At 38.3% G+C, this 27,709-nt stretch overlaps 2 protein-coding genes across 10 annotated transcripts in view; one reads left to right on the top strand and one right to left on the bottom strand.

The window, feature by feature from the left end:
* LOC137295380 (ral GTPase-activating protein subunit alpha-1-like) overlaps positions 1-23,074 on the top strand; it is an 87,418-nt gene extending 64,344 nt beyond the window's left edge. For 6 of the 9 annotated variants that reach the window (XM_067826712.1, XM_067826711.1, XM_067826715.1 and 3 more), the window contains 11 exons: positions 346-527; positions 1,926-1,943; positions 3,119-3,226; positions 3,750-3,821; positions 4,131-4,254; positions 4,722-4,877; positions 5,241-5,399; positions 5,992-6,119; positions 8,374-8,489; positions 8,971-9,087; positions 17,869-23,074. In XM_067826712.1, the coding sequence (XP_067682813.1) occupies positions 346-527; positions 1,926-1,943; positions 3,119-3,226; positions 3,750-3,821; positions 4,131-4,254; positions 4,722-4,877; positions 5,241-5,399; positions 5,992-6,119; positions 8,374-8,489; positions 8,971-9,087; positions 17,869-18,032 (1,344 nt within the window). In that variant the 3' untranslated portion in view covers positions 18,033-23,074. Of the gene's footprint in view, positions 1-345; positions 528-1,925; positions 1,944-3,118; positions 3,227-3,749; positions 3,822-4,130; positions 4,255-4,721; positions 4,878-5,240; positions 5,400-5,991; positions 6,120-8,373; positions 8,490-8,970; positions 14,364-15,754; positions 15,846-17,868 lie in introns of those variants that run through there. The other 3 variants (XM_067826714.1, XM_067826710.1, XM_067826716.1) reach the window with 3 other exon arrangements.
* Positions 23,075-23,977: 903 nt separating this feature from the next.
* LOC137295350 (adenosine receptor A3-like) lies at positions 23,978-25,042 on the bottom strand. Its single transcript, XM_067826664.1, has one exon. The coding sequence runs from the start codon at positions 25,040-25,042 to the stop codon at positions 23,978-23,980; it is 1,065 nt and encodes a 354-aa protein (XP_067682765.1).
* Between the last annotated feature and the right edge of the window lie 2,667 nt (positions 25,043-27,709).

Below are 27,709 nucleotides of genomic sequence, written 5' to 3'. Positions count from 1 at the left end.
ACCATCACCACTAACATGGAATTCTCTAGGCCATCCTCTGGAAGTCAACAATTAATCAAGGGAGGCAACTCTAGAGCACTTCCTTAAAGGCCTTCAGTCAAAATACGAAACATACTGAACATTCATGATACAAAATGTGACCCATAATAGCTATCACTTAGAACACCAAACGTTGTGACCCAATAATAATTATTACTTAATTAATAATACAATTTACAGAAAGTACACTCTCACAAAAATATCATTGGCACTGTTGAAAGACTTCATTTAAAACTATGCTGGCTTTATGTTTATCTTTGTCATCTTCTCTGCAGTGTCATGACTTTATATATGGTTTGCTTTCAGCTGTTACGGTATATTGGTCATACCAGTCCTGAGTGTTTGCTTCGACTGGGAAACGCTCTGAATATCTCTGCACCAATCCCAGAAGATCTTGGTGAGCAGGCCGAGACAATGATGACAGACATGGTATTGCAGCAGAAAATTGCTGAGTTGGAGTACTACAACAAACACAAGTCTGACATGAGGTGAGTTCAGGCTACCTTGGGGTCTGTGATGATAGTTGTGTAGAGACTGTGTTGATCTGTGATGAGGGATTGGTTGGAGTCTGTGATGAGACTTAGGTTGAGGTCTGTAATGGGAGTTTGGTTGGGGTCTGTGATAGGAGTTTGGTTGGTGTCTGTGATGGGAGTCTGTGATGTTGGTCTGTGATGAGACTTACTAAGTACAAGTGCTGGTGGTAGTTTGTCTGTAATGTTGGTGATGATAGTGATCTTAGGTGTGTGGAAGTATGGATAGTTTTAACAAACTTTTATTTGAAACGAATTGATGATGAACAAGACTCGATTACAGACATAGAGTTCAGGTGTCTTTCAGCTTTGCTGACAAAGTGTATTTCACCTGCCAGGCATGCATTATTGAGACTGTAGAAAGAACAGGCACTGAAAACCTTTGAGTATCAGGACCAATGAGGAGCAGTGGTGACTCATTGGAACATATGGAAACTACTGCAGTTAGTGACTGTATTCTGGGAAGGGAGAGAGGTCTGGGACATTTTTAATGAAATAACCAAAAAACAAAAACCTTGAAAATATTCAGTTCCACAACAAAATGCATTGTTAATTTTCTTGTCTAGCACAATTTCACATTTCACTAAACAGCAGCCCTAAGAGATTCACTGATTGATCAGGGCAGTCCATGGTTTCACACTTCACTAAACATTTTTTAATTGATTCAACAACTCAACATAGTCTAACTCTTCAGACACATGTCCACAGTTTCCTGAATGTCAGTACCATATGAATGATATATAACTAATTGTTTTCACTTTCCACTGATGTGTGTTTGACTTGAAGCACATGTAGCAACACTCACTTGATGTCAACTACCAGGGACTACAGTTGGCTGAGTCGGATGAAACTGATAACTGTCTATAGAAACATGGACTAGTTTACATGTTCTACTGCCACTGAATACTCTTAAACATTTCCTGTTTTGATCTTGGTATATACATTTCCACAATGACTTCTGATAATCTCCTTTCTAAATTGTTGCTTGCAGCAAATACTTCTGCGGATATGCTGTTGTAACCTTAGTACATGCCAGGGTTCGTACAATCTTGAAAAAGCCAGGAATTGGGCGTTTAGCCTTAAAGAGCCTGGAAAATCTATTTTTGCCTTAAAAAAGTAAAGGTGTAAAAGCCTTGAAAAAACCTTCAATTTTGGTCTTGAAATTCTGTACAGACCCTGCATGCAAATCCACTGCTTTTATCTTAATGGCTGTACCAATCCCCTGAAAAGTCTGTGTTGTTTTACCCATAGTATGTCCAACCCAAGTTGCACTCAAAGCAGCTGTTTTCTTAGTTCTACTGAATGCCTGCCTGTTTCATGAGTTTACTAACAGCACGATTGGTTGCTCTTGTTCAGGCAGCTGGAGTCGGGACAGTAAGTGAAGTAGCCCCAGCCTCTCAGTGTGTCTCTCAGCTTACAAAATCATGGAAACCAAAACCAGTAGGGCTCATGGGATAAGGTAGTTGAGACCATCATTAAACTACTCTCTTACAACATTCCTTACATAGCAAAAGGATCATAACGTTAGATCCTGTGTAGCTAAGGTGAGTATTTATGTCATATACTTACTGGTGTTTATTATTTGAGAATTAAGATCTTATGGGTAGGTATCTGCGTTGCCCATGAGCCTTGCTGTGTGATATATTTTGTTCATTATTAATCTCTCACACACACTTCATAGGAAGGAAGGAACTCAAGTGTCACATTTAATGTCCACATTTATTTTAACCTACTAATTTTAAACACATCTCCATACCCGTGCAACGTTTTAGACACATGAACAGTTTTCCATTATTTTGTTAGTCTATTCAATGATAGGACCTGTGATATTTCTTCACCTCTTTTCTGTTATTTTTAAATCAGATTTTTTTAATGGGACTAATTTTTTTAGGCAGTTTTAGTCTAATGTTTATGATTTTGTACTAGATTTGTTAAAGAGACACTTTTTTTTTTTTATATAATGCACTCTATGTTATCAGCTTATGCACTGGTTGGTACTTCTTTAAAGTGATGTGCTTAGTTTTCTTTTCAACCTTTCTATTTATTTTTTGTACATTTCTATTGAAGACAACTGTATTAAGTATTGTAATACCTGAGATGTTGTCATGTTTTGTGTCTTACCTTGGTTATGGTGGATTTGATAACAAGACATCGTAATTCACTGTAATTTTGTCGTACATATCATTGATTGTTTCACCTGAGCTGGCTCTGAACCTGACCAGCTTGCACAACATATAATCATCATTAAAAGGAATACAAGTTCGTTATGCCTATTGTCTATAGCCAATATATATTATGTATACACTGTTGATTTCAGTAATAACCAGTTTGAATGTTAAAAGCAGAGAGTTATAGCTTTTGGCTGTGTTTTTCAATTTAAAATTTTATTTAATTTAAAATTTTATTTGGTCACAACCGTGACCAACATAATGATCTTTCGAAAGCCTACTTACATTTGAAAATATTGTTGTGTATATTATGTGCTGAAATGAGTTGTTAGGTGAATGTGATGCGAACAGACATGATAATATGCACCTTTGCCTCCTCAGCATGCTTGCTAAGCCCCAGCTACCAGCAGACATCCAGGACCCTGTCTCTCCCTTCCAAATGTGCCGCCTTGTCCTCAACCAGATGGGACTTCTCTCCTGGGAGAAAAGGTTTGGTTTTCGAATGTGAATTAAATTTATTCTGACTTTCACAGTTTGTGAAGTTCGTAGAAAATAATACAAATGAACATAATAGGTGTAAATTACAGTATTTAGTATGGGAAAGTCTTTTGTGTTGATAATGACAGTGCTGCTTTTCTTGTCTTTAGTGATTTACATATTTCTGGTCAGTGGAATTGAAGAAACACAACTTTTCACATGTTTTGTTTATTTACTTGGTTATTATCAGTCTGCAGATTCATAAGCCAAGTGTTTTAATAAGTGAGATCAGATTCTTGTGTATATAGAGCAGGAGGCCACTGGTTGTCATTGTGCCATGTCGTACTCCTATCAAAGGTTTTAGATGTTTAAGGTAGGGACATATACTTCTGTTAGTGTATGTCACCCAGATAGGGCAGATCAGATCAGTTGGCTCTCGTGAATATTACGTTAACTATAGTTATATGAATGAATGAGATGGTCTTAATCTGTTTTTTATATGTTTATATGTGTATGAAGTAGTGAGTGTTTTCAGATGTCACTTTGACCTGATGAAGAAGAGTGACAAGTTACTTCGAGAACTCAAGAACCTGGATAATCAAATGTGGTAAGTGTCATGAACAAGTGTTCATGTATACAGTCATGAGAAAGACTAGATAGCTGGGACTTTTGGTTGTGTGTGTCTTGGACAGGGGTTGCCATCATTCACTAGAACATGAATACTTACATGTGTACAGTTGTGAGACAGACAAGATGGCTGGGGCTGGTGGTTGTGTGAGTCATAGACAGGGTCGTCCTCAGTCACTCTAACATAAACACTTGTACATGCATGCAGTCATTAGACTGACACACAAGATAGCTGTTGACCTTTTATAAGATAGCTGTTGACCTTTATTGATGACATCTTTCTTCCCAGTCGCGAGACACACAAGATAGCTGTGATCTATGTGGCAGAGGGCCAGGAAGACAAGATATCCATTCTCTCCAACTCGAGTGCCAGCAAGGCATTTGAGGAGTTCGTAGCTGGCCTCGGATGGGAGGTAAGTAAATTAGCTTCAAACAAATTTTCTTTAATTGTCTATTTTTCTCCCTGCAAGTACGATGAGATAATACAAATCAGTTTGTCATTAATCCACTGCTGATCCACTGTTGGAAGTCAGATATGTTTAGTTGGTTAAGTTGGGATATTGTTTTCTGTATGCACATTGCGAGTTCAAATAACATGCCTTTGTGTACAATACATAACAATATCAGGTGAAGACAAAACAACAGTGATTGCAGATGCACACATTTCAATGCATGAGTGTATGCATACAATTCTTCATTGCCACTGTTAGTGTACATGACAGTGTTATTGTACATGCCAGTGTTAGTGTATGTGCCACTGTTTGTGTTCATGCCGATGTTAGTGTACATGCCAATGCTAGTGTTCTTGACAGTGTTAGTATACATGACGGTGTTAGTGTACATGCCATTGTGAATATGACAGTGTTTGTGCCTGTGTCAGGTGGACTTAGAGACACACCAGGGTTTCCGAGGTGGGTTGCAGGCCAACAAGACCACAGGGGACACAGCACCATACTATGCAAACTCTACGTGTGAGGTGGTGTTCCATGTGTCCACTCGGATACCTTCAGGCACCGACGAGTCCAGACATATCAAGGTCAGTCCTTTACAGCGAAACACCAAGTAATTGACAATTCTAAACATTCATGTCTGATGTGCTGTGGAGAAGTACACGATGTCTGTAAAGGAATGTGCTTCATCTTTCTCTGATGAATAGTTGAAAGTCACTGCTTTATGTGTTAAGAAATATTTAAACTCACACACATATAGTGAAAGTATCCAGTAATTCTGTTCATATTCCCTTACCCATAAGTTATGGTTATTTTCCATTTAGTTCATTATTACCCATTGCAAGTCACATTGTATTACAGTGTCACATTAAAACTGTATGTGTGTACAATTGAATACAATATCCAGTATGATTCCACTCCTATCTCAATCCAGCTGGATTTTTTTTCAGATGCGTCACTTAGGGAATGATGAGGTTCACATTATCTGGTCGGAGCATGTCCGGGAGTACCGGCGTGGCATTATCCCCACAGAGTTTGGGGATGTTATAATTGTGATATACCCCCTTCCTAATGGTCTGTACAGGATACAGATCAACAGGAAACAAGAGGTGGGACTCGACCTGTGTACACATTCCTTCCTTACTCATAGTGCTCTTGAACTCTGATTTACCTTCATGATACTGAAAGGGAACGAACTTGTGGTGATGTTAAAGTTGGTTATTTATTTATGCCTGTTGGTGTGTCCATTGGAATAAGTATGTATATATTTTTATATGCTCAGCTGTTTATAGTGACCTAAAGCAGCTTCTTTAAAGAATGCAAGTATTGCCTGTAACCCTGAGTGAGATGGGAAGTATTGGATATGATTGTAGATGAGGTGGGAAGTATTGGATATCATCCTGAATGAGGTGGGATGTATTGGATATGATCATGGATGAGGTTGGAAGTATTGGATATGATCTTGAATGAGGTGCGAAAGTACTGGATATGATCGTGGATGATATGGGAAGTATTGGATATGATCCTTAATGAGGTGGGAAGTATTGGATATGATCCTGGATGAGGTTGGAAGTATTGGATGTGATCATGAGATGGGAAGGATTCAATATGATCCAGAAGTAAGGGTAAAATATTTAAAGTGATGCAGAATAGGGTGGAAAGTACAGATATCCAGAACATGTATTGGGTATAATGTTGCAGGTTGGCTACTTTGGACCTCTGTTTGATGGTGCAATAGTGGACCACTTGGTCCTCCCAGGTCTAGTCCGAGCCACAGCAATCAACGCCAGTCGGGTCAAACGCTCACAACTGCCTTTCTTTCACTCATTGTATCCTTTCCTAGCCCTTGTACATAGCCAAGTCACGTATCTCTTATTGTTGTTCATCTTATGTACGTGCGAGTGCGCTCATTATAATGTCTATCTCTCTAAGAGCTTGTGACTTACTTTTGTATGTTTTCTATAGATTTTTGTAAGGTAAACAAGCAAGTAGTAACATTAATAGGGTTTCAAGGTTCCCCAGTACTTAAAGGTCACATATACTCAATGGGGTTACTGATCCTTAAATCATTTATTGACATCATTATAAATGAGACCCCGTCATTGAAACTATTCTTTTCGACATGTAATTACCTTAGATCAACCTTTTAACAACAGTGCACAATTCTCTCCCTTGAACGAAATTTCAACCAATCAGACAAGCATGCCTTCATGACGTGATATGAGGTAGATACCAATGTGGGTTGCTGTAGTATTCATCTACATTTCCTAGCATAGATTGCCGTGTTTATAGGTTTGTCTAAACCAGCAATTGTGACAGTTATTTTGAAAAATGAAATCTCTCTGTTTTCACAATCTACTGCCAATTAATCTTGTCACCCACTTTGCCTATTTTCCGAGATACGACTTGTTTTCATAGACAATTGTGTAAAATTTGTCACAATTCCCTTGTCATAATTCATAATGTTTATAAATCGTTCTTATAGTTCTGTTACAAACAGTGTTTTGCAAAATCTTTTTGATCATGATTCAAAAGCATCTTTAACTACGATTAGGAAGTAGTTTTGATCCTTAAACTTGATGAAAACAAACTATAATCTAATTGATTCTCAAACAGACTTTAGACTGTGACCCCTCGATTTTAAAAAATGGCACCGCCCAGTTGTGAACATCCTGCAGTCTTAGTATAAATGCTATTTAGAATTGTTTTCAACAAGTTAAAAAATCTAAGCTACTTTGTACTGGTAGTAAAATATGTATTTGATTGATGGATATAAGAATTTTGTATGATATTGCTTATAACATAACAATTTCACTCTTGGAAGTGAGGTGGAGGTCAATGCTTATAACATAACAATTTCACTCTTGGAAGTGAGGTGGAGGTCAATGCTTATAACATAACAATTTCACTCTTGGAAGTGAGGTGGAGGTCAATGCTTATAACATAACAATTTCACTCTTGGAAGTGAGGTGGAGGTCAATGCTTATAACATAACAATTTCACTCTTGGAAGTGAGGTGGAGGTCAATGCTTATAACATAACAATTTCACTCTTGGAAGTGAGGTGGAGGTCAATGCTTATAACATAACAATTTCACTCTTGGAAGTGAGGTGGAGGTCAATGCTTATAACATAACAATTTCACTCTTGGAAGTGAGGTGGAGGTCAATGCTTATAACATAACAATTTCACTCTTGGAAGTGAGGTGGAGGTCAATGCTTATAACATAACAATTTCACTCTTGGAAGTGAGGTGGAGGTCAATGCTTATAACATAACAATTTCACTCTTGGAAGTGAGGTGGAGGTCAATGCTTATAACATAACAATTTCACTCTTGGAAGCAAGATGGATGCCAGTATTATTGTCACTTGGACCACAACCTTGCTCCCAGGGGGGAAATTGTTCTGTTACAAATTGTATCAAGTGTGGTAGGTGTGGAACCACCCTATTTAATACATACAGGCTTCACACTCACCATCTACATATTTAGCACAAACTGTATGGTCCAGTGGAAATCTATGCATGGTAACACCATCACCCTACACCCCATAGTATCTGACAACAACACAGCGATTGAGCATGTCTTTGTTGATGTAAGGAAATAAGCAAATTGACAAGCTTATTAAACATTTTCCATGCAACTCACTGAAAATCCTCACATGATGTCACTGCAGGCGAGAGAGTTACATAACCTGTCTGTGGTTTCATTGGCAGGCGAGAGTGAAGCAGACGACTTTGTGGCAACTTTTAATCACTTGGTATTTATTAACCACGTTTTTTAAGAATGAATTTGGTGTTCCGCTGAAGACTAACCTTAAGTCTTTCATATGTAATGGTTAAAAGAGTCCAAAAAATGTTGGTATATGCATTCTTTATGGTGTATTTGAGAAACATCTAGAATGGGGGGTCAGGCACCGTCACTGTTTTGCATATGGTTTTTTTATTAGTAGTACCAGCTACAGTTATAGAATGGGAATATCGCTGACTTAGTGTTAAACAAAATTCACTGATGCATGCTGAAGTGGAGGGTGAACTATAGTATCAGGTGTAGACTGCCGTACATGCTTCCTTGACAGAGGTAAGTTATGAGGAACGTGCCAAGTGCCTTGAGACAATCATACAACAACACACGGAACACAGCACATTTGAGGACTTTGCTGCCCATGTCTTTGCTCCTGTGTTGCCAAATAACGGAACAAGTAAGTTTACTGTTGCTCTGAATTGTATCTGTTTTGGGAATTAAAATTTTTCATATGATATGAATGTCTATTTTTATAAACACAAAAATTTTCTCGTCTGTATTAATTTTACTGCATATATTTAGAACCCAAGTCATTGCGTTTATTATCAAATGCAGTAGACTTCCTCTATCTGAAATAGAAAGGACCAACCCTTCAGTCTTGAGCTATCATGTGATACGGTTTACAGATACAAAATATGAAAGCAAGGTTTCTTTCAGTTCTTTTTTTTTCGTCTTGGCTCTTCATGCCATCATTCTTTCTTGGAGTGAATACCGTCTTCTTCATCACAGTAATTTGTTATGACAGTACTACAAAGATAGGTGAAGAAGTCATGGGGTGTAGATGTCGTGCAAGAGACAGTTATTTCCTGTTAAAGAGATTATTTCCCATGTATGTGTGTGGAGTCATCTTTGATAAGTTCCATGTTGCCTGGTTTCAGTTTTGGACAACCAAATTCCTTCTGAGACCAGCAACACAAGCCTGACTGAACTGACGAGTCCTGAGCCATCAGTGCCAGTAGGCCAGGTGTCGCCTACAGGGATGAAGCACAGCCGAGGTAGGAAGGCACAGTCTGCCCTCTGGCAAAAGGGAATAGATAACCTCATATTCTTATAGCTACTTAGTTTACAGCAACACTTGCCATCCAGTTCTCCAAGCTGTACCCAGTTAAGTAGCAGCTTCACAGACTGTGAGAACATCATGCTGCTAACAAGCAGATACAGCAACATTGTGGAGGAGCTCTGATGTCCTCTGTATAATACTGAAGGGTACTTGGGATGGCCCTGTATGGGCTGGTCTGTTTTGTCATCTATTCCGCAGGTGATAACTTGTCCACCTACATGGAAATGTCTTGTCGACCTACATGGATGGCATGTTCCATACACATTGGTTCTCTATGCAGACATTGAAACAGGTTTTAGAAAACAGTCCTCTTGATACCTCGTGGTACGAACTGCCCTGATACACTGATGCACGTGTTCTGTTTGCCTCAAGGATCTCAATAGCAGAACAGCTTGAAGAGGAATGACTTCAAGGAATGCAGCTTCAACAGAATGGCTTCAAGGGCATAGCTTGAAGCAAAGCTGCATGTAGAGAAGTGGCTTCAAGAGGAGGCAGCTATCTCGACTGTCTAGGTTTTCTACAAGCAACATCTATGTGAATATTTGCCCTGTGTAAACTGTAGACCAATAAGACATCATCAGAGGGACCTTACTTTGTTTCTACCACAAACTCGGCTTCCTCAGCTTAATTTTGCAGGTGTCCTGTTTCTATTTCTGCTTGGGGTAAAGCTGTAATAATTCACCATTGTGATTCCATGCAACCACCATGGCATCTTGGAGGGAACATTGACAGTTTCAGTAATTTCAGAATTATCTTAAAAATAAATTGTCAGGGATTTATGAATCTGTATGACATGTATAATTGTCTCTTTTTGAAGGAAAAAATATCATTAATTTACTGACTTGTGTAGGTATTTTTAAATGTTAGAAACCAAGACAACCAAGTAAGCCACACATCCAGTACACACAACCGGGTTAAGATAATATTAAATAAGGTAAACATTTGTCAGGTCTGGAGACGCAGTCAGTGAGTCCACACATCGGAGTTCTAGAATTTAGCTTTATCCTGAAAGTAGAACCAGTATATTTTCTTACAGAACTCCCACAGAAGCTACAGCAATCAAGATAAAATAGGTGAATTATTACAACTGAAATTAACCAGTTGAACACCAAAGAAACAGGCAAAACAGGTTGAAATAGACAGTTAATGGAAGCGGAATGGAAATAATTCATGTTCCTCTAGTATAATTTGTCCCCTCTTTGGTCTCTGATGTTAATACACGTTTTATGGTGACAATAGTCATTATGATGAATAGAATAAGGATGTAATTAGTTAGATAAATGGTGCATGTTTTCAATGAAAATCATCAGGTGGTAGAAATTAGCTCTTTAAATGATTGAAAAGTGCTGATTCAGCATTATGTGCAATATCCATTTCTTCATCCATCCATCCTCTTAGGCATTACGTTGTCACTTTGTTTACAGGTGCAGAGTAACGTCAGAGATGTAGGAAACCTCTATTCTGCTTTAGATCTGGGATGAGCGTGGTCAGGGAACATTGATTAGGCTCATATCAATTTGTGTTTCACACTATTATAATCTCACTGGCTATTACGAACAGTATTGTGTTTCAGTTGTGTCACAGATCAAGACCCTAGTTTGTCAGAGCTATGTGTCCCATGTCTCATTTGAGTCTTGTGAGACCATTGGTTTTATCATGTTGAAAATATTTGTTTTTGTTTTCCTTGGATTAAAACACAACTGTTCACACAAAATCACATCTGTCTCATCTGTTGTGGATCAGTATTCAGAATGGAAGCTATAAAAAGGACTGCCTTCATATCCATTCTTTGAGTTCAATCACTTGCATGTGGGAGTATGTCATACTGATCACAGATATTTGTCAGACTTTGCAGTAGTTTATGGAAATGATACTCCAGTCACAGGATATATATGTTAAGATAAACAGAAGGGTCAGTTGTATGGTGATTTCTAATTAGGACAAAAGGTGAAAAAGCAAAAACAAATTGTCATACTGGGTTTTGTATGTACCACCCAGTGATACTGAGTTCAGGCTTTTCAGTGCACTGTGTTGAGTTGTGTCCCTTTCACAATGACGGGAGTAATGACTTGATTTAAACATATTTTATTCATTAAGAAAAGGATTGGGCACAAGTTATCCAACTTAGAAAAGTCCTCTCCAGCCAGTAATTCCTGTAGTCACCGTGGTAATGATCATTGGTTTGGCTGTACCCAGCCTGCCTGTATGTTTAACCACATTTTTTATTATGTAAGACCTTAATGTCACTTTGGACATTTCTCTGACTTTACTTGACATGCTGTGATACAACTGAAACACTGATCTGTGTGGCATTTCTTACACATTAACATACAGTTACACGTCCATTGTTTGTGTTTCTTAGAGAACTCTTACTTCAATGTGCAATGTATTTTCTGAACAGTCAACCTCTGTGAAAAAAACAGTGATTATAAGCAGTTTGTCTCTTTAGAACCATACTCATTTTATTCATTTTGTAGAACATTTTCTAAAACAACCTCACAAGTTACAGCTGTGCCATTTTCAAAGAAAGAGACAAGAAATGATATCAGGATGACAGTATGGAATCAACTTTATAATGTATGAACATAACATACCTACTTAGTACATATTTGACAGAGTGTCGTAGACAGGTTTCCTGTGGACATTGAGAGTAGCCTGACCTGCTCAACTTAGGGAAGAGTGATACCTGGAGTCGGGGAGAAGTACGTAGATTTGTGGACACCTGAAAAAGGAGCAATCACATTTGTTTGGTTTAGGGTCAAGAACCAGTGAGAACATTGTTTAGCGTATAAGAAGTACACTGTGTTTCTGTGGTTTCTCTTTAGTTGTAGATATGTACAACTCTAGACAGTTGTCATGAAAGTATGATGTCAGACATTTACTGTTTGGTTTAATGCATTATTGATTTATTTATGATTATTTATCATTTACACCTGCCATACGTGACCGAAACCTATGTTGTGTGAGTGTGTGTGTACGTACAATTTCAAGAGTACTCACCTCCCTTACTTAAGTCACAATGTACATGGCACTGTGCCAGAAGTGTTGCAAGAAAAATTACCACTGCTCTAAGTAAAGGTTAAAACCTGAATTGTTTTTGCTATTTTTTTTTTATTATTTTTTTTTTTTTTAGTGGTCTGTCTTGACATACGGGGTGTGACATTGTCATTTTGGAAAATAATTCACAACAGGCTCACAACTTCGGTGAGTTCCTCAAACACCACACCATCTTTCGTAATGCACCCCCAACACATACATCTAATCTGAGCTGGTACCTTCTGTGCGTTTAACACTCGGTTCTCCACTTGCCATCAGATTTTCTCCAAACATATACAGACATGTTCTTTCCCATCAAGTCAAGTAGAAAATGTCTCTTACTCCTACACCAAGCAATCTTCTTTGTTCTATTCACCTTAGATATTGATAGTTTTCCAATAGTGTATTTTCAAAATCATTGAAATGGAATCTTCTTTGAGCCATTCCTTCAGATAGTACGTGATTGTATACATTATTGAATTCATGAGTCTAATCAGTCAAAGACTACTGTTTGTTACGTTGCACTACACAAACAAGTCAGCGAAGAATTCTCTGGTCAGACAGTTAAGGCCAGCCACTTCTGGTCTTGTTTTCTACTTAAGCAAAGGCAGAAAATTTCTTCCTGGCTCTTGAGATGGAAGATTCATGTATCTGCAAAATCTTAGCTCTTTTTCAAAAATACTAACCTTTCTTTCAGCCTGGTTGTCATTTTATCTTCTAACAACAGCAATGATTTCATCTTTCATCAATGTAAACAGGATGCCGACTACTACTGTAGGTGCCAGGTGAAAAAGTGACCCCTAAAATATCTTATACCAAAATGTTATTTGGATGTAAACAGTGTAGAGTTTTTAGTCCAAATACATAACCGCCATCTCGGCTCAACACAACATCAGTCATGTTTCTTGCAACACTTTTGGCATGATAATATATATGAAGTAAAAACAGCTTGTCAAAAACAATTTGCAAGACTTAAAGTGTATAGGTAGTGCTCTGTGTTTCACACATTGGAGCCTTGAAAGAGGAGACATTCTGTAATTTTGTTCTCTAAAAAATATAGTGGATTTTGTCCAGAAAGTTCTCAAATATTTTTTGCTTTCAAAATTGTGTTAGATTATGTTGTCAGGGTATTCAAACCCTGTGTTGCCCCACATTACACTAATTCATCAGCTTGTTACTTGATGCCACAGGCAGCTATGTTGGATCTGATTGTGAGATGACTTGAGTGGTCGTGAGTGATTGTACTTAATCTGATACAGTACTCATATCAACTAGCAGTTGCTCTGGTCCACATTCACTTGTTGAAAGCCATGTTGGCTTTGGTATGAATATAGCAACAAACAGTTCAGACAAACTAGAGATGATTGAGAATATTGCCAGCCTAGGACCTTGGCTCAGTAGATATTTGCCCTAGGTTTTTATTGCTGTCACACACATGATTTACGCACATGGCAGGAATAGTGGACACACACAGATGATCCATACACGGCATGCACAGTGAAATTTGAGGTGGTCTGTCAGCGATCAAGAGTTATCTTCAACACCATCTATGCACAGTTAATCTTGTTATAGTTGTAATTTTTGTTAATGATTCTTTCATGAAATTAATTATTCAGTATGAAATCATTCATGAAATAACACAGCAGCCAAATAAGACAAGTACGTCTCAGCTGATGTTCATGTGAACCATTACCAGGAGGGGTGACTTCAGGCTTGTAATGCTGATAGTAATATCGTCAATGTGCATTTCAAGGGTGAATTTGAGAAGGAAGAATTGACCTTTGTAAACTCTACTCAGTTCTGACGTTTCTCTGAGAACATCAACTAGTGAGTGCATGTGTCAGTATGAATGTTTTACATTTCACAACCATATTGTAAGCATATATCTTAAGTTACATATCTTTACATTTTGTGACAGGTTGTAATTGACTCAATTAAGAATAATCCTTGTCTGGATGAGTCGAGAACCCTGGTCCATGTGAATGTATTTTAAGAACGTATGAGTGTTAAAATACCAAACTTTATCTGTGATTTTGATTGTGAGATTTTATATAAATCTTGTATGATAACATTAACCTTTGCACAGTGCTTATGTGGCTTTGTATCAATAATGGTTATTACTGGGATTTTTGTAAGAAAACAGTGATATAAAATAAAATATTCCATATGCAACAAGTCTTGTTTTTCACCATTGGAGTGCTGAGTTGGGTTTCTTCCAACCCGGTTATTCAAATATTATTTTGCTGGCACTGTTTCTACTTCAGTGATAATAAGTAGTAGGGAAACTCTTTTTAATTGAAACTAGATAAATGCTCTTAAGCTGTTACCAGTCCATGAGCTTATCATACAATCTTAGAAGAAAACCTTTTTGAAAACATGAAAATTTACCATTCATTTTTAACTTTAACTTTGTCAGTGTTATTGTTGTAAACACTATCCTTGTCAAAGATGTATAAAAGCACGAAATGAAGGTACAGTTGTGTGCAGGGGTAGGAGAACTGGTCACATCCAACAAAGTGTTCGTTGAATTACAGGACATAGTATAGTAACAATTAGCTGTTATCAGGATAGTTGCTGAAACCAACTCTTGCCTACTATGTTATAACTGCTGCATACCATTGATATTGACTAGCATTTATTGATTTGTAGCTCATCATCACCACACGGCACCAGGTGCCATATTCTGGCCATCTGGTTTCCGACGGCAACGCTCCAACAGCAATGACTTTGATACATTGTAGTGAGGAGGTAGTTTGTCCTAATTGAGCAAGTGTGGATGACGGGATGCTATTTACCGGCCTGTCCCTAGCTAGACTTTGGTTGTCACCGTTTGATCAATTGTTGTCAGTCTTGCGTCAAGTGCCAGAGTGGAGCTTTGTTTTGTTTCACAGCCATTTTTATTTGTTGATTATTGTTGTTTTTCTTCCATTTTGTAGTTGCTGCATCAAAGTGATGGTGGTTTAGATTGGGTTCTTTTGACTGTATGCCACTTCTCCCCTAGAAACAGACTATGGACAAAAGTACCTGTCTAGTATTGGATTCAGATAGAAACATGCCGGAAGGATTAGCAAGTAACCACACCTGTTTTCAGTCATCTATTCAAAGGATAAACAGCAAACAATATTCCATGATACTGAGTATTACATATAGTTTGTCTTTGAAGTGTAAATTACAAATTTCAGTTTTTCATGTGAAGTTGTTTCTGAGGAGAAGTGTGTAGACAGTGGATTGTTGCACCGTTCAGATATCATGCTTACTACTGTTTAACAACTGCTTAATAATGTCATAACATGTTTGTTTTTTTTTAAATCAGTTTGGAGACTTTGTGTTAGTGATGTCTGTGCCAGGTTCTTATTGTACTTTAAACATGCCACAAATTCACTGAGATCTTAAATTTCGAGAAACGAAAACATTTCAGTGCTATTTGTGTAATCCATTGAAACAGAAAGTGTTGGCATCAGATCCCCTGAATCGCTCCCAAACACGCCACTAGAACCCTCCATGCATGGCGTAGTTAGTTGTCATCCTCAGTTGTGTTTATTTGTTTTATGTTATGTTTGACACAGGGCTAGGTGCTCCCTCCTCTACATTTCCACGCGCTTCTTTATATAGTTCATGGATTCGACATATTCCTCGAGTTGGGGATTTGTTTACATAGTGAGTCCTGGAGGATTTCAAACTGTTTGATTCATTGCCTAAGCCCTGCGACCTGTTTGAGTTGTCTCTACACTCATCACAGTCCATGAACTGCTTGTTGAAATGAATGATCCTTGATCAGTGAGATCACTGTGCCTCTGGGTGTATGATTCGACAGTGCTGTGCCAGAACTTGTTAACCCAATGCACACAGAATGACAACATGTTATGCCACTTATTCTAGCCTAGCTAACGCCATTTGCAGTTTCATCTTTTGGGGAGACACAAGCTGTCTATTAGGAAATATGTTACGTAGTTTATTAATCACTTTTGACCTTTGACACACCACATACATAATTTGAAGGAAAAACCTGAAGCTTGAGTAAATGACAGATACAAAATCTGTTCCATTTGGTGGAGAAGAGACCTTAATATTTAGAATTATTACTGAGATTTGAAATTATTTCTTAAAATTCAGGTATTATCTTGACAATTTTTTTTTTTAAATTGTCAGTCCAAGATGTGAATTTTTAGTCTTTTCAGAGTTTTTTTTTTTTTTTTTGAGTCATGTCTTGAGCAGTTCACATATGGGGAAGTAAGTCAGTATTGACAAACATCTGGTTTCTGGAGGTGGTTGTCCTGAATATGCAGCACATCATATCTCCATCCAGCATAAATACATGTTCTCACCACTCTCTTATGGTTTCAGTCAGCTCCACCTATTGTACTGACATTTTGGCACATAGCATATATATACATAAAACACGTTATTAACATGAGCATAACACATAACCGTTATAAAAAATCACAGCCAAGCTGGACTAAGCATACTAACATGTAACAGTTTTGAGTAAACATTCCTAGCAATAAAAATTATACGAAATTAAATCGTGTTTTAGGCATTTCATTATGTTTAAGATGCATATCCTCCAAAATATTTGTCGTAAGAACAAATTTTGTCACTGTGACAAGGTGGGAATATAAATCAAGGTGTGTGACATTTTGAAAAGGACAAACATGAGGAAAGTATAATGTATTTTAGGGCCGCTTGTTTGAGTATTAATGAGTATTGGGAGACTTGACTTTATCACTTTGAAAACTCTTCTGAATTAGCAAGTGGGTAATATATCAGAGAAGAACTGAGTTACAATATGCTGGATAGGTATTCTTTGTTGACAAATGAAAGGTTTCTGCATGTCACGTATGGGGTTGTTTATCAGTATTGACAGCCAGGTTTCTGCAAGTGGTGTTGGTTGAGCAAAAGTCTCCTTTTTTCCCCTGAATCATGCTTTCACTTTGGGATGGCCATGGTAAGTCATAATTACCTTGAATTTTCAACAGTTTGCTTTGTTTTCAGTTTCTCTGCATTAGTTTATCATTTGACTCTTGTTCTCCGTTGAAGTTGCACATCTTTGAGAATGTAACAATCACATGCATGTATACGTGTTACTTTTAGTTGTGTTTCTTTATTATTGCATATTTTAGTTGTAGCTGGTGATGTTTCTGTTTCGATGGCATTGTAGATAATAGGTATTTGTGAAGTGACTTTTTCTCCAGTAACGTACAAGTCACTCTCCATGGTATTCCCAAGCAGAAACACGAAGTCAGGGACACTTTTCAGGCTCAGTTTTTGGCATGCAGCGTTTGACTAGTTTCAACTTTAAGTTTAGTTTGATTTTGTTTGACAGCATGTTTACTCACATCTGACTGCTGCTGAAGCATGCTTGTTATGGTATCCTTAAACTTTGTTCATTGAATTTATTCAGCAAATATTTGAATTATTAAATACAGTAATAAAACATTATCTGTTTATTGTGACAGTTTAATTGTTTGAAAAGAAATCTGTTGTAAAGCCAATCATTGATAAACTGGTTTACGAGGCCAATATTCAAATTAATAATTCATAAAAGAACTGCTGTTGACAGCCTGGGTAAAATTGTCTTTGTTTCTGGTGTAACTTAACCATTTATATTGGGGGCAGTGTAGTATACCAGTAGCTATTATTGCTGATTAGGGTGTAGTATAACCATTATTGCTTGTTGCAGGAAGCGAGTCTGGAACTGACATGGATGAGACTGACTCCAAGATGGTGCGGTCGTCTCGACGATGGTCTATGAGGAATAGGAAATCTTCAGCCTCGAAATCCAGCACCCCAAACCCCACCATCTTCACTCCTCCAGGAAGCCCTAAGTCAAAGAATAAGAAGTGATATCTTATATTTTCTGACCCTCATAACCATCGTGTTGGAAGTGGATCACAACTTCCCTTCTGGGGCATCTGTGAGAAGACATGTTATTTATTTCTAATCATATATACTCTTCCTGATAGTTGTGTTCAAGACGTTCTCTGAAGCTCACGGCATGGTTGTAGACTGTTGTCCTATTTAACAACACCTGACTGTATCTTGTTTGTGTACCTAATATGACATCTAAGAGACATTTTACCAGGAAAATATTAATACAGTCAACTTCAGATATGTTACAGTAAAGAAAATAATGAGCCAGTTCTTACCATCAAGCAGAAAATGTTTGATGGTGAGTAACAAGCTGCAAGTCACAGTTATTGAAGTCTGGAGTTTAGAGTAGCCATGTTTCCGAGTTAGTGTCCATTTTCTCAGGTGTTGTACATTGTGTAGCTAGAGCAATATTTATTTTGTTTTGCATATCGCCTAGAACTACTGCATATATCCCACGGTAGTAACCACAAATAAGACACGTTTAATCATATCAACATAAATTACTCCAAGATGATGACTGATATATGTCACAGTGACTTAAGTCATCAGTTACTTCAGTCGGTTCGTCATGAACATATATTTTTAATAGCATTACCTTGTCTTGTTGGTTGAAAGACATCCAGTATATAAACTACCTATAAAAAGCATACCTACAAAACATTGTTACACTGTATCTGTGCTTGAAGGTTAAATACAATTTGATCTGTTGAACATATTGCATTAAAATCTTTTAGATTAATTAGGAATAATGATGAATTATTTTTTTTTGTTGTGGAACTTGGTAATGTATAAGAATGTGTGCTTTGGAATATCATCTGTGTTTGTTATAGTTAGTTTAATGATATTACTGTGACAAATAGTTACATTTCATTAGTTTGACTATCAGTTGTTTTTCGTGCCAAATCTAATAGTGTCATCCTATTTTTCATATTGTTTTCTTTCAAATTTTTACATCCTTGTTTCGCTTGGTCACATTGTCTACCTGTCATTGACGACAGATAAGTCCATGCCATGTAGTACTACATGAAATAATTTTTTCATCATAAGATTTATATTTTGATATATTAGAATATTTAATGTTTTCAATTACAACTTCCATATCAATTTTCTATTTATACTTCATTAGGATTAGTCAAATTCAACAGTGTCAGGTACTATATTTTTTAGGGTATTGTTCAGACAGATAGCGCAGAGATATCAGATGATCAAGAAAGGGAACAACAAGGTGTGCTCTATGAATGAAGCACTACTAATACATACTTTTCCTGCACCTGATTTAGTGTGTCGTCAATCCTGATATTCATCTATATGTAGTCGCATCAAAGTCTATTTGACAAACATGTCAGTGTTTAGATGTAAGTAGTATATTGCGGAAGAATGCTTGTGGTTAATTTGGGTGTATTTGTGGCACTCTGTTGTTCAAATCCCAGATTCTGCCTGTGATGAAAGTTGGTATTTTAGTACTGTTAATATACTTTTGAGTTCACTTAGTAGATTCAGATTTCACGTTCGACAAACTGACAGCATCATTGAACCAGGAAGAGTCAAGGCCAGCCTTGGATGTCATGGCCACAAAGAGAATGCTTTAACGTACTTATGTTGCTACTTATGTTCTCAGATGGAGTGCTAGTCGGAAGATAATTTATATGCCATCATATCTTTCATATGTGCAATTATGCTTTGAGAATAGATATTGAAGACAGGTTAGTATGGAATATGGTTCACATCTGCAAAGGTATAAAAGTCTCTTGATGGAAGGTGTTCAAGCTGATATTCTCATACTTTTTAATCAATCTATGCAATTTGTAATTGTGTCATTGCTTTGTATTGCCTTAGCATTCTTGTATATATATACACATGGTCATGAGACATTTATGTTATGTAGTGTTAGACTGGAGCTTTAATATATCTATAGTAAGTTTAAAGGATTCCTGATTCTTCAAACAGCTGTTTCAGTTTAGATGCTTCTAGTAGAAATATCAGCTTACATATGCATTAAATGGTTCAAATACTGACATGCCATAATTGAACCATTTTGCATGTGTCCTACTAATGTATCTGTTTGATTATATTTATTTTACCAAATGATATAGGTGTCCTATACATCATGATAGAAGGTGTTCTGTACTTCTTATTGCATGGTGTCAGCCATAACAATGTATGTGTTATGTACAACAACAGTATTACAACAAAGATTTTTACCAAAAATTACGTACAGAGGATCCTAAAGACATGTTAGGTGGTACAGGTGGATGGTGCAATGTTTCCCTCAGGTCCCACTCAGTATGCTGTTGCATGTATTGTAGAGAAAAATCTGACTTGGCCAAGCTAGTTATTCTTGGCTCAAAATTATTATCGCTTTTTGGTTAGGTATGAATAGGGTGTCTAAGAACGCTTGACTGACTCGCCAGGATCTTGATCAGTGATGATGATGATGATGATGATGATGATGACAATTTGAGCAATGATACCTTGAAGACAAAATTGTACCAAAAAGGGAAAGATGAAAATGCAGATTTATTCATTGTACCCCTTAATACTGCTCCTCAAAAAAACGGATTTAGAGTTTTCCTTTTCAGAAGAAGTTGGTTTGTATATGTTTTATCTGGGTTTTTTTTTTTTTTTGTTTGTGTGTTTGGGGGTTTTTTTTAAATCATTTTCACGAGATCCTTGTCAGTTGAGTGTTCAAACAGTGGTAAGTTGGAGTTGAGACATTTTGGCAGTTGAGCATAGGCTTGCTTTTGATAACATGTCTATTTAATGCATGCAGTCATTTGTTATGACATTTCTTAATAGAAGTTGTTAGAATAGGACAAACAGTATATATACAATTTGATATTTATTTTTGGCTGTAGCTGAATTGTTTGAGGTAGGTGTAGTATTCGTTTTATTGAAGCTGAGGGGAACTTCTTTGTGTTGATAATGAAGAAACTGCCTCATGCCAGTGACCAGTATTTGACACATCAGCCATCTTTGGTCTTTTACATCAGCATTATGGCAATACTGATCTTTGACAGGCCTGTTGTTGCCATCAGAATTCCTCAATACAAAACACTAGTTTTCATATTAGCATTCGTGAAGTGTTATAAGAAATACCTTGGAAATCTGATTGTGGTGTTGATAAAGCGAGGGGAGATTCTCTACAGAACAGCTGATGTATGTGTGTGTATGTGTTTGTCTTCCTGTTGTGTTCAGATTGTACGCAGCCCTTGACGTTGACTCCAATCACACAGAGACTGATTAGATCACACACTAGGTGCTATATATGTCTGCTATCTACATTGTGCAAACATTGTATATTTTAATGCCACAATTTGACGAAAATAGCTCATCTGTACCTTTAAAAAAATCTAAAGAGTGAGGTCTGTGTGGGGTTAATGGGTCTGTTTTGCAGATGAAAAGGTCTGGGGTTTGGGGGGTTTTTTTTAAGAGTAATGTCGAGTTAAAATGTATTTTAGTGAATATCCAGTTGCAGAAACAACTGCTATGACTTGTACCCAGGACTGGAATGTTACTGTTCATACAGATCCCAGGTCCATCATTACACACAGCAACACTGTCACAACAGATAATAAGGCAGTTCTTTTTTGCACAAGAGAATTTTCTATAAAGTGTAGTAATAGGGTTGGGTGGTATACCTATGTTTGGATTTATCGTTGTGTTATATGCTGGTTTTCGGGGACACTTCAACTCATTTACCTCTAGAAATCAATCTACCCTCTATACTTGGGACACTGGAACGTTTCACACAAGAACACACCGTAGTAGACAATAGCTCAAGGGCTGTACACAGCTGTATGTTATTGCTTATGTTATAATGGTTAGCTTTTAAGTTTCTCCGTTAAAGGAAACTCAAAGTGATCAATTGCATTACACAATTCCCCATTCTCTTACTGTGACCATTGTATCATAACCCTTTTGTTATTTATTCAATCAAGATTCTGCTGTGAAATATATGGGATGTACTGCAACAATTTGTGTATGTTCAAGCTCACTTATTGCTCACATTATTATGAGAGTGACTGTTCACAGGGATGAATGAATGTTGGTAAGGTACTTTTTGTAGCCCTAGCATCTGGAGGGGAAGCACCATACTTGCAACATATGTCAAATTTGTTGGTTTTAACAGTGCAAAAGCTAGTTTTACATTTATCGAAAGTATTTTATTGTTGACGGTTCATTGCAGATTTAGTCAGTGGATGTGGAATGTCCATTTAGAAAAAGACTCTGTACTTCACATGCTAAACATTGTAGCTACCTTTAGGTTTCTGATGCCACTCAATACCTACATACACAGAAGCCACACATGCACAATACCACATACAGAAAATACAGAAAAGCCACACACTCAGTACCTACATATACAGAAGCCACATACTCAATACCTACATACAAAGAATCCTCACATGCTCAATAATACATACACACAAGCCACATGCTCAATACCTACATACACAGAAGCCACACACTCAATATCTACATGCATTTTTGTAGTAGCACTTCCTAGTTTTTACAACAGTGAAGTGATATTGAAGATACTAGCAGGAATCTTGCAGTAAGCTGCTGTGTATGTTCTGTCCATGTTGATATACCTCCAGTCCGTGTCTATGGTTCAGATCAAGTGCTGATATTATACGTTTTCTTTGTTTGTGTTGACCACATATCAATGTTTACTAGTGCAATATTCTCCCAGCAAAGAAGCAAACAAATGTCTTGCATGATCAATATAAATCACCTGCTCCAGTGTTACGTTGATAAGAATTTTATTTATGTCAGTACAATAATACTATTGTAGTTATGAGAAATGTGAACATTTAACCATGATTTCATATATACTCAAAAGGCACTGAAAAATTATTTAAATAATCAAGGGAATTACATGATTGTGTATCTTAAACATCAAGCAGTCGACAATATTCAATGTTAATTAACATAGGAACATACCAACATGTCTGATTGCTAACATGGAGCATTTGGCCATTTTCATTGTTCGAGAATAAATGTTTTGTTTTTTACACAAATGTTTTTCCTGTTGTTAGTATGTGCACATTGAAGTGATCACAAAGACGTATTGTTGTTGGAGGAGACATAAACAACCAGGTTGTGGGAAATTTACAATGTCACAGTTTACAGTGAAGAGTTGTTCCACATGATATGCCAGAACCCCTTGACCACAGGTTTTAATCCCAGACGTGTCCTGACCAGGGGCAGATACAGCTTTTTCAGAGGAGGGAGTATGCACACTTCATTTTCACCCGGACTTTAATGGTCATGTAACAAAATTTCTGAACAAAAGGTGGGTGGACACAACTGCACCCCGCCTCTGCATCTGCCTATGGCCCTGGTTTATCAGCCCTGTACCTACATTCACCACTCACCCTTGTGTCCTCCGGCTTTCTTACTACACCAAGCTGCCACATCATGTTATTGAGGGGATTATATATGTCCTGAGGAAAAGTTTTATCCTCCTCTCTGCTGGTTGTTAGAGGCAGCCAGTCAGTCTTGTAGTAAGAGATAACTGTTGTAATCCATATTCTGGCTCTTTCATCACTGTATGGAAGGGACGACATATTTTAACTACAGAAAGGTTTACATTGTTTACGGGTTTTCAGAGACAATGTTTCAGAGCTCTATGCCAGGCCTGCCCGGTTTCCTAAAAGTCACAGTATGTCTTGGTCATATATTCATTGAGTACAAACTATACGTTCACCATATGCTTATGTTCTTGGCTGGTGCATTGAGATGTCAGCTAAAAAGCCATCAGAAATGTTCAAGGACAAAACAACGCTGACAACATCGAAGAAATACGTAGAAAACATAGCAGGGTTGTAATTCTTGGATCTGCTGGATAACCAGCGCGAATTGACCAAACCGCACACTCATACCAGCCAATCCTTCGCCTCAGTCCTCACGGATAACTATTCACTGTGTCCAGTTAGTTGTGTTTCTGCTGTACGTTGATTAGAGGTGTACACTTTCATTTCATTGATGTCGTGGACTCGTCTTTTGGAACAGCAGATAATCTGGGCGACAGATTCCCTGTACGACCTGAACAGGCCGAAGAACAAGGGCAGTTTCAGGGCCATGTAGGTGTAGTTGATGAACAAGGCTGTGAGGCTGATGACACTGTCAACGTAGCTGGCTGCAGTGCGAGACTTGAGGACCATCTGGGTGACAACTACCGGAAGGAACGTTAGCATGTATATGATTCCGATGATGAGTATACTCATAGCCTGGCGGATGTACCTGGTAGTACGACAGTTGACATTCTTCAAGTTGCCAAACTTGCGAGCATATTGAAAAATCTTAACGAAACTGAAAATAGCAACACCTAGAGGTATTGCCAGAAGTGTTGTCAGGTCTAATGCTATAATCCACCAATCCGAAGACTTTTGGTCTGCTAAGAACATATGGGGCAGTGCTTTTGAGTCCTTAAATGTATCTGCTGTGACATCCAACAAAGAAAGGGCAATGTTGAACGCCCATGTCAGGGAAATGAAAACAGACACTCGTCTAATTGTAATATGCATCGCGTAGTCATGTGCCCGGCAGATCGCTAAACAAAGGTTGCACGCTATGGAAGCAAGCATTTGCATCGATTCACTGTAAAAGATGAACGCGAACATCCTCATCCACCCCAGAGCAAGAAACATCTTATAACCATGATACTTTGACGCGTCAGCGCAGCTGTATACCAAGAAGGTCACACCGACACCAATATCAGCAAGTGCCTGGTTACATATTAGCACACCCGCTATCTCTCTGACGCCTGTTATCTTGTAGGTGACGAATATGATGATGACGTTGTTGAGAATGGTGAGGATGTCAGCAAGGACACAGACGATAACGACAACGTAGGTGTTGATGCCATGCAGTTCCGGGTCTGTGGCGTTACCTTCCATCGATGATTCGGAATCACTTTTCTGATTTCCGAACTGGCAGAGACGTAATGTCCGACGTCGTGCGATCCATCTGACTGGCATCCATAACCACAATCGTAGATTCAGGTTTATGTCCAAGCATCAACAATGTGTCCCACTGTGCAAATGTCACTGGGCGTCGGTATCCATATCACACATTTCGAGTCCAACACTTAGACTCATAATGGTGCCGGATGCCTGAAACCCATGTTGTCTTCTTCATTTATGTGCTTCCTAAAGTGCCAACCGCTCTGCGCGGTAATCCCACAGTGACTAATGAACAATAAAGCTTCATATGAATATTTCCTCCGTTATCTGTGTGAGCAGGTGCGTGTTCCCCATCATTGTTCGTGTTTGTCATATAGAGCACCAAGATCTAAGAAGGGTCCATTTCGTCAGCAAGTGTAATGTGCTTAAATCATTTCAGTCTTTCGTGCCACAATAGGCGCCTATCAGCTCTGGATAGGATTTCTGATAATGGTCTCAAACCAAGCACTTGCAAATAAACGATAAGCAATTTTGTCCTTGTAGTCTCTCTCCCCCTCATTATAAGCACCACTGAATGTTTGTTTCTACCCGTAACGACCTGCCTGCCCACATCGAATGTAATTAAGCAGATGGAAACATTTCCCCAGCTGCTCCTATAATGGTTGCTGGTATAACGCACAACAGCGTCCTGAAACTTCAAACATTTGATAGGATGTATATATTCATTTGAGACAAGATATATCTTCATCTGAAACAATCACAATAATAGTTCATTCCAAACACTTATGAATTAGAAAGTGATACAGTAACATTTAACTGATTTTATTGTCAATATGACCTGGAATCGATTGCCAAACTGTCCGCCTTTGTATTGGTGCGATTTTGTCTACAGTGATGTGGATGGGAACATGTGATGTGATGTTTCATGGACGTGTTGTGTGAGTAAGGCTCGTATAGTAATCACCCAGCCCGGAAGTGGGTTGTACACCCTGTACTCATTTGGGAAATCGAACCGGAACCTTTGACTAAGGAACGCTCTCAGCATCAAGCTACCTACCGCTCAGGGTCAGGTGGAGCACAGGCCACACGGGATGGAGTTGAATCATGTTGGTATAGGGTTAGCTGGATGCTGAACTTCCTAGGCAATCCTAACTCCGGACTGTTTGTAGGACTTCAGTCTATTACAGAATTAATTGGTATATGTGATGTTTCCCGACACAATGTTGGAAATATGCCGTTGTTTGTAAGTAAATGTTTACCATGTAAGACGGTGTAATGGGACCATAAACCTTCTGTTGTCTTGCAGCATAGCATTTCTGAAGTAAATACTCCCCAGGAGATCTGCCAGCTCACAATGACCCACCGACCGAAAACTTACGCCCTGAGCATTCATTTGTGCTCTGGAATAACGCAGTAGTTTGGAAACAGTTGTTCATGGTCATGTCGGGGTTAAACTTCAGTGTTCACTGTGTCTATTTGTCAGTCAGTGTTGAAATGGACACATTCACACAAATGCATTTGCATCCGTTTCTTTATGCGTTAGTCGTGGATATCAGTCATTTACGTGACTTGTCTCCCTTTCGTGCTGACGGTATGACTTCTTGACGACCCTGGCATGTAAAAACACCGCAGATACGATCTACGATAGCTCATCTGTGCATAGTTACCATGGTGTAATCACCAGGACGACAACTCCACACCTCCGTTGTCAGGAAGAGACAGGTTATAAGTTTTTTGTGGCATTCCTGGCAACTAACCAATTTTTGAATGATTACTTTGTGAACATAGGCCTTTAAGATACAGAAATTCACATGGTACAGCTCATTCGATGCGCTGCTGTGCGACGTCACAAATTAGATGAAGTGAAGATACGATGGCTGCGGAGAGTAGTTGGATGGGGAATAAGACCGTGGTGACTCATGAGAAATTCTCGGATTTCAGGTTGCACCCACTGAAGCATATGTATGTATTTGTTTGTTTGTTTGTTGTTAAACGCCACACTCAGCAATATTCCAGCTATATGACGGCGGTCTGTAAATACTCGAGTCTGGAAGAGACCACCCAGTAATTATTAGCTTGAACATCGACTGCTACGTCATTGGGGTACGATGACATGTGTCAGTGAAGTCAGCGAGCTTGACACCGCTACCTATCCTGATAGTCGCCTCTTGCGACAAGGATAGGTTACTGAAGACCAATTCTAACCCGGACGTCCTTCACGATTAAATGGAACACATTTAGGACAAGTCGTGCTTCCCTTCTCCACCTTTGGCAAGTGACTCTGTTCACCCAGGGGTAATGTGACTGTTGAACTTCTACATCACGGTTCTTTTCAGGTTGCATATTCCCCATGGAGCTGATAATGAAAATCGGATGCACACTAAATGAGGCATTTGGAAACAGGACTTCACACAGTGTATCCACATGAGGATAATTGGCAATACAGGATTGTGAAGACATAGATGTAGCGTTGTCCTGACAGATGTATGTGGATTGTGACGACATAGATGTAGCGTTGTCCTGACAGATGTATGTGGATTGTGACGACATAGATGTAGCGTTGTCCTGACAGATGTATATGGATTGTGACGACATAGATGTAGCGTTGTCCTGACAGATGTATATGGATTGTGACGACATTGATGTAGCGTTGTCCTGACAGATGTATATGGATTGTGACGACATAGATGTAGCATTGTCCTGACAGATGTATATGGATTGTGACGACATAGATGTAGCGTT

Source organism: Haliotis asinina, chromosome 8, assembly GCF_037392515.1.
Source record: "Haliotis asinina isolate JCU_RB_2024 chromosome 8, JCU_Hal_asi_v2, whole genome shotgun sequence".
NCBI classification, from domain to species: domain Eukaryota; kingdom Metazoa; phylum Mollusca; class Gastropoda; order Lepetellida; family Haliotidae; genus Haliotis; species Haliotis asinina.
This window is presented reverse-complemented; position numbering and strand designations above follow the sequence as displayed.

What these genes read in the sequence shown, in the direction of transcription:
- LOC137295350 (XM_067826664.1), bottom strand. Translation starts at nt 25,042, where the DNA reads ATGCCAGTCAGATGGATCGCACGACGTCGGACATTACGTCTCTGCCAG.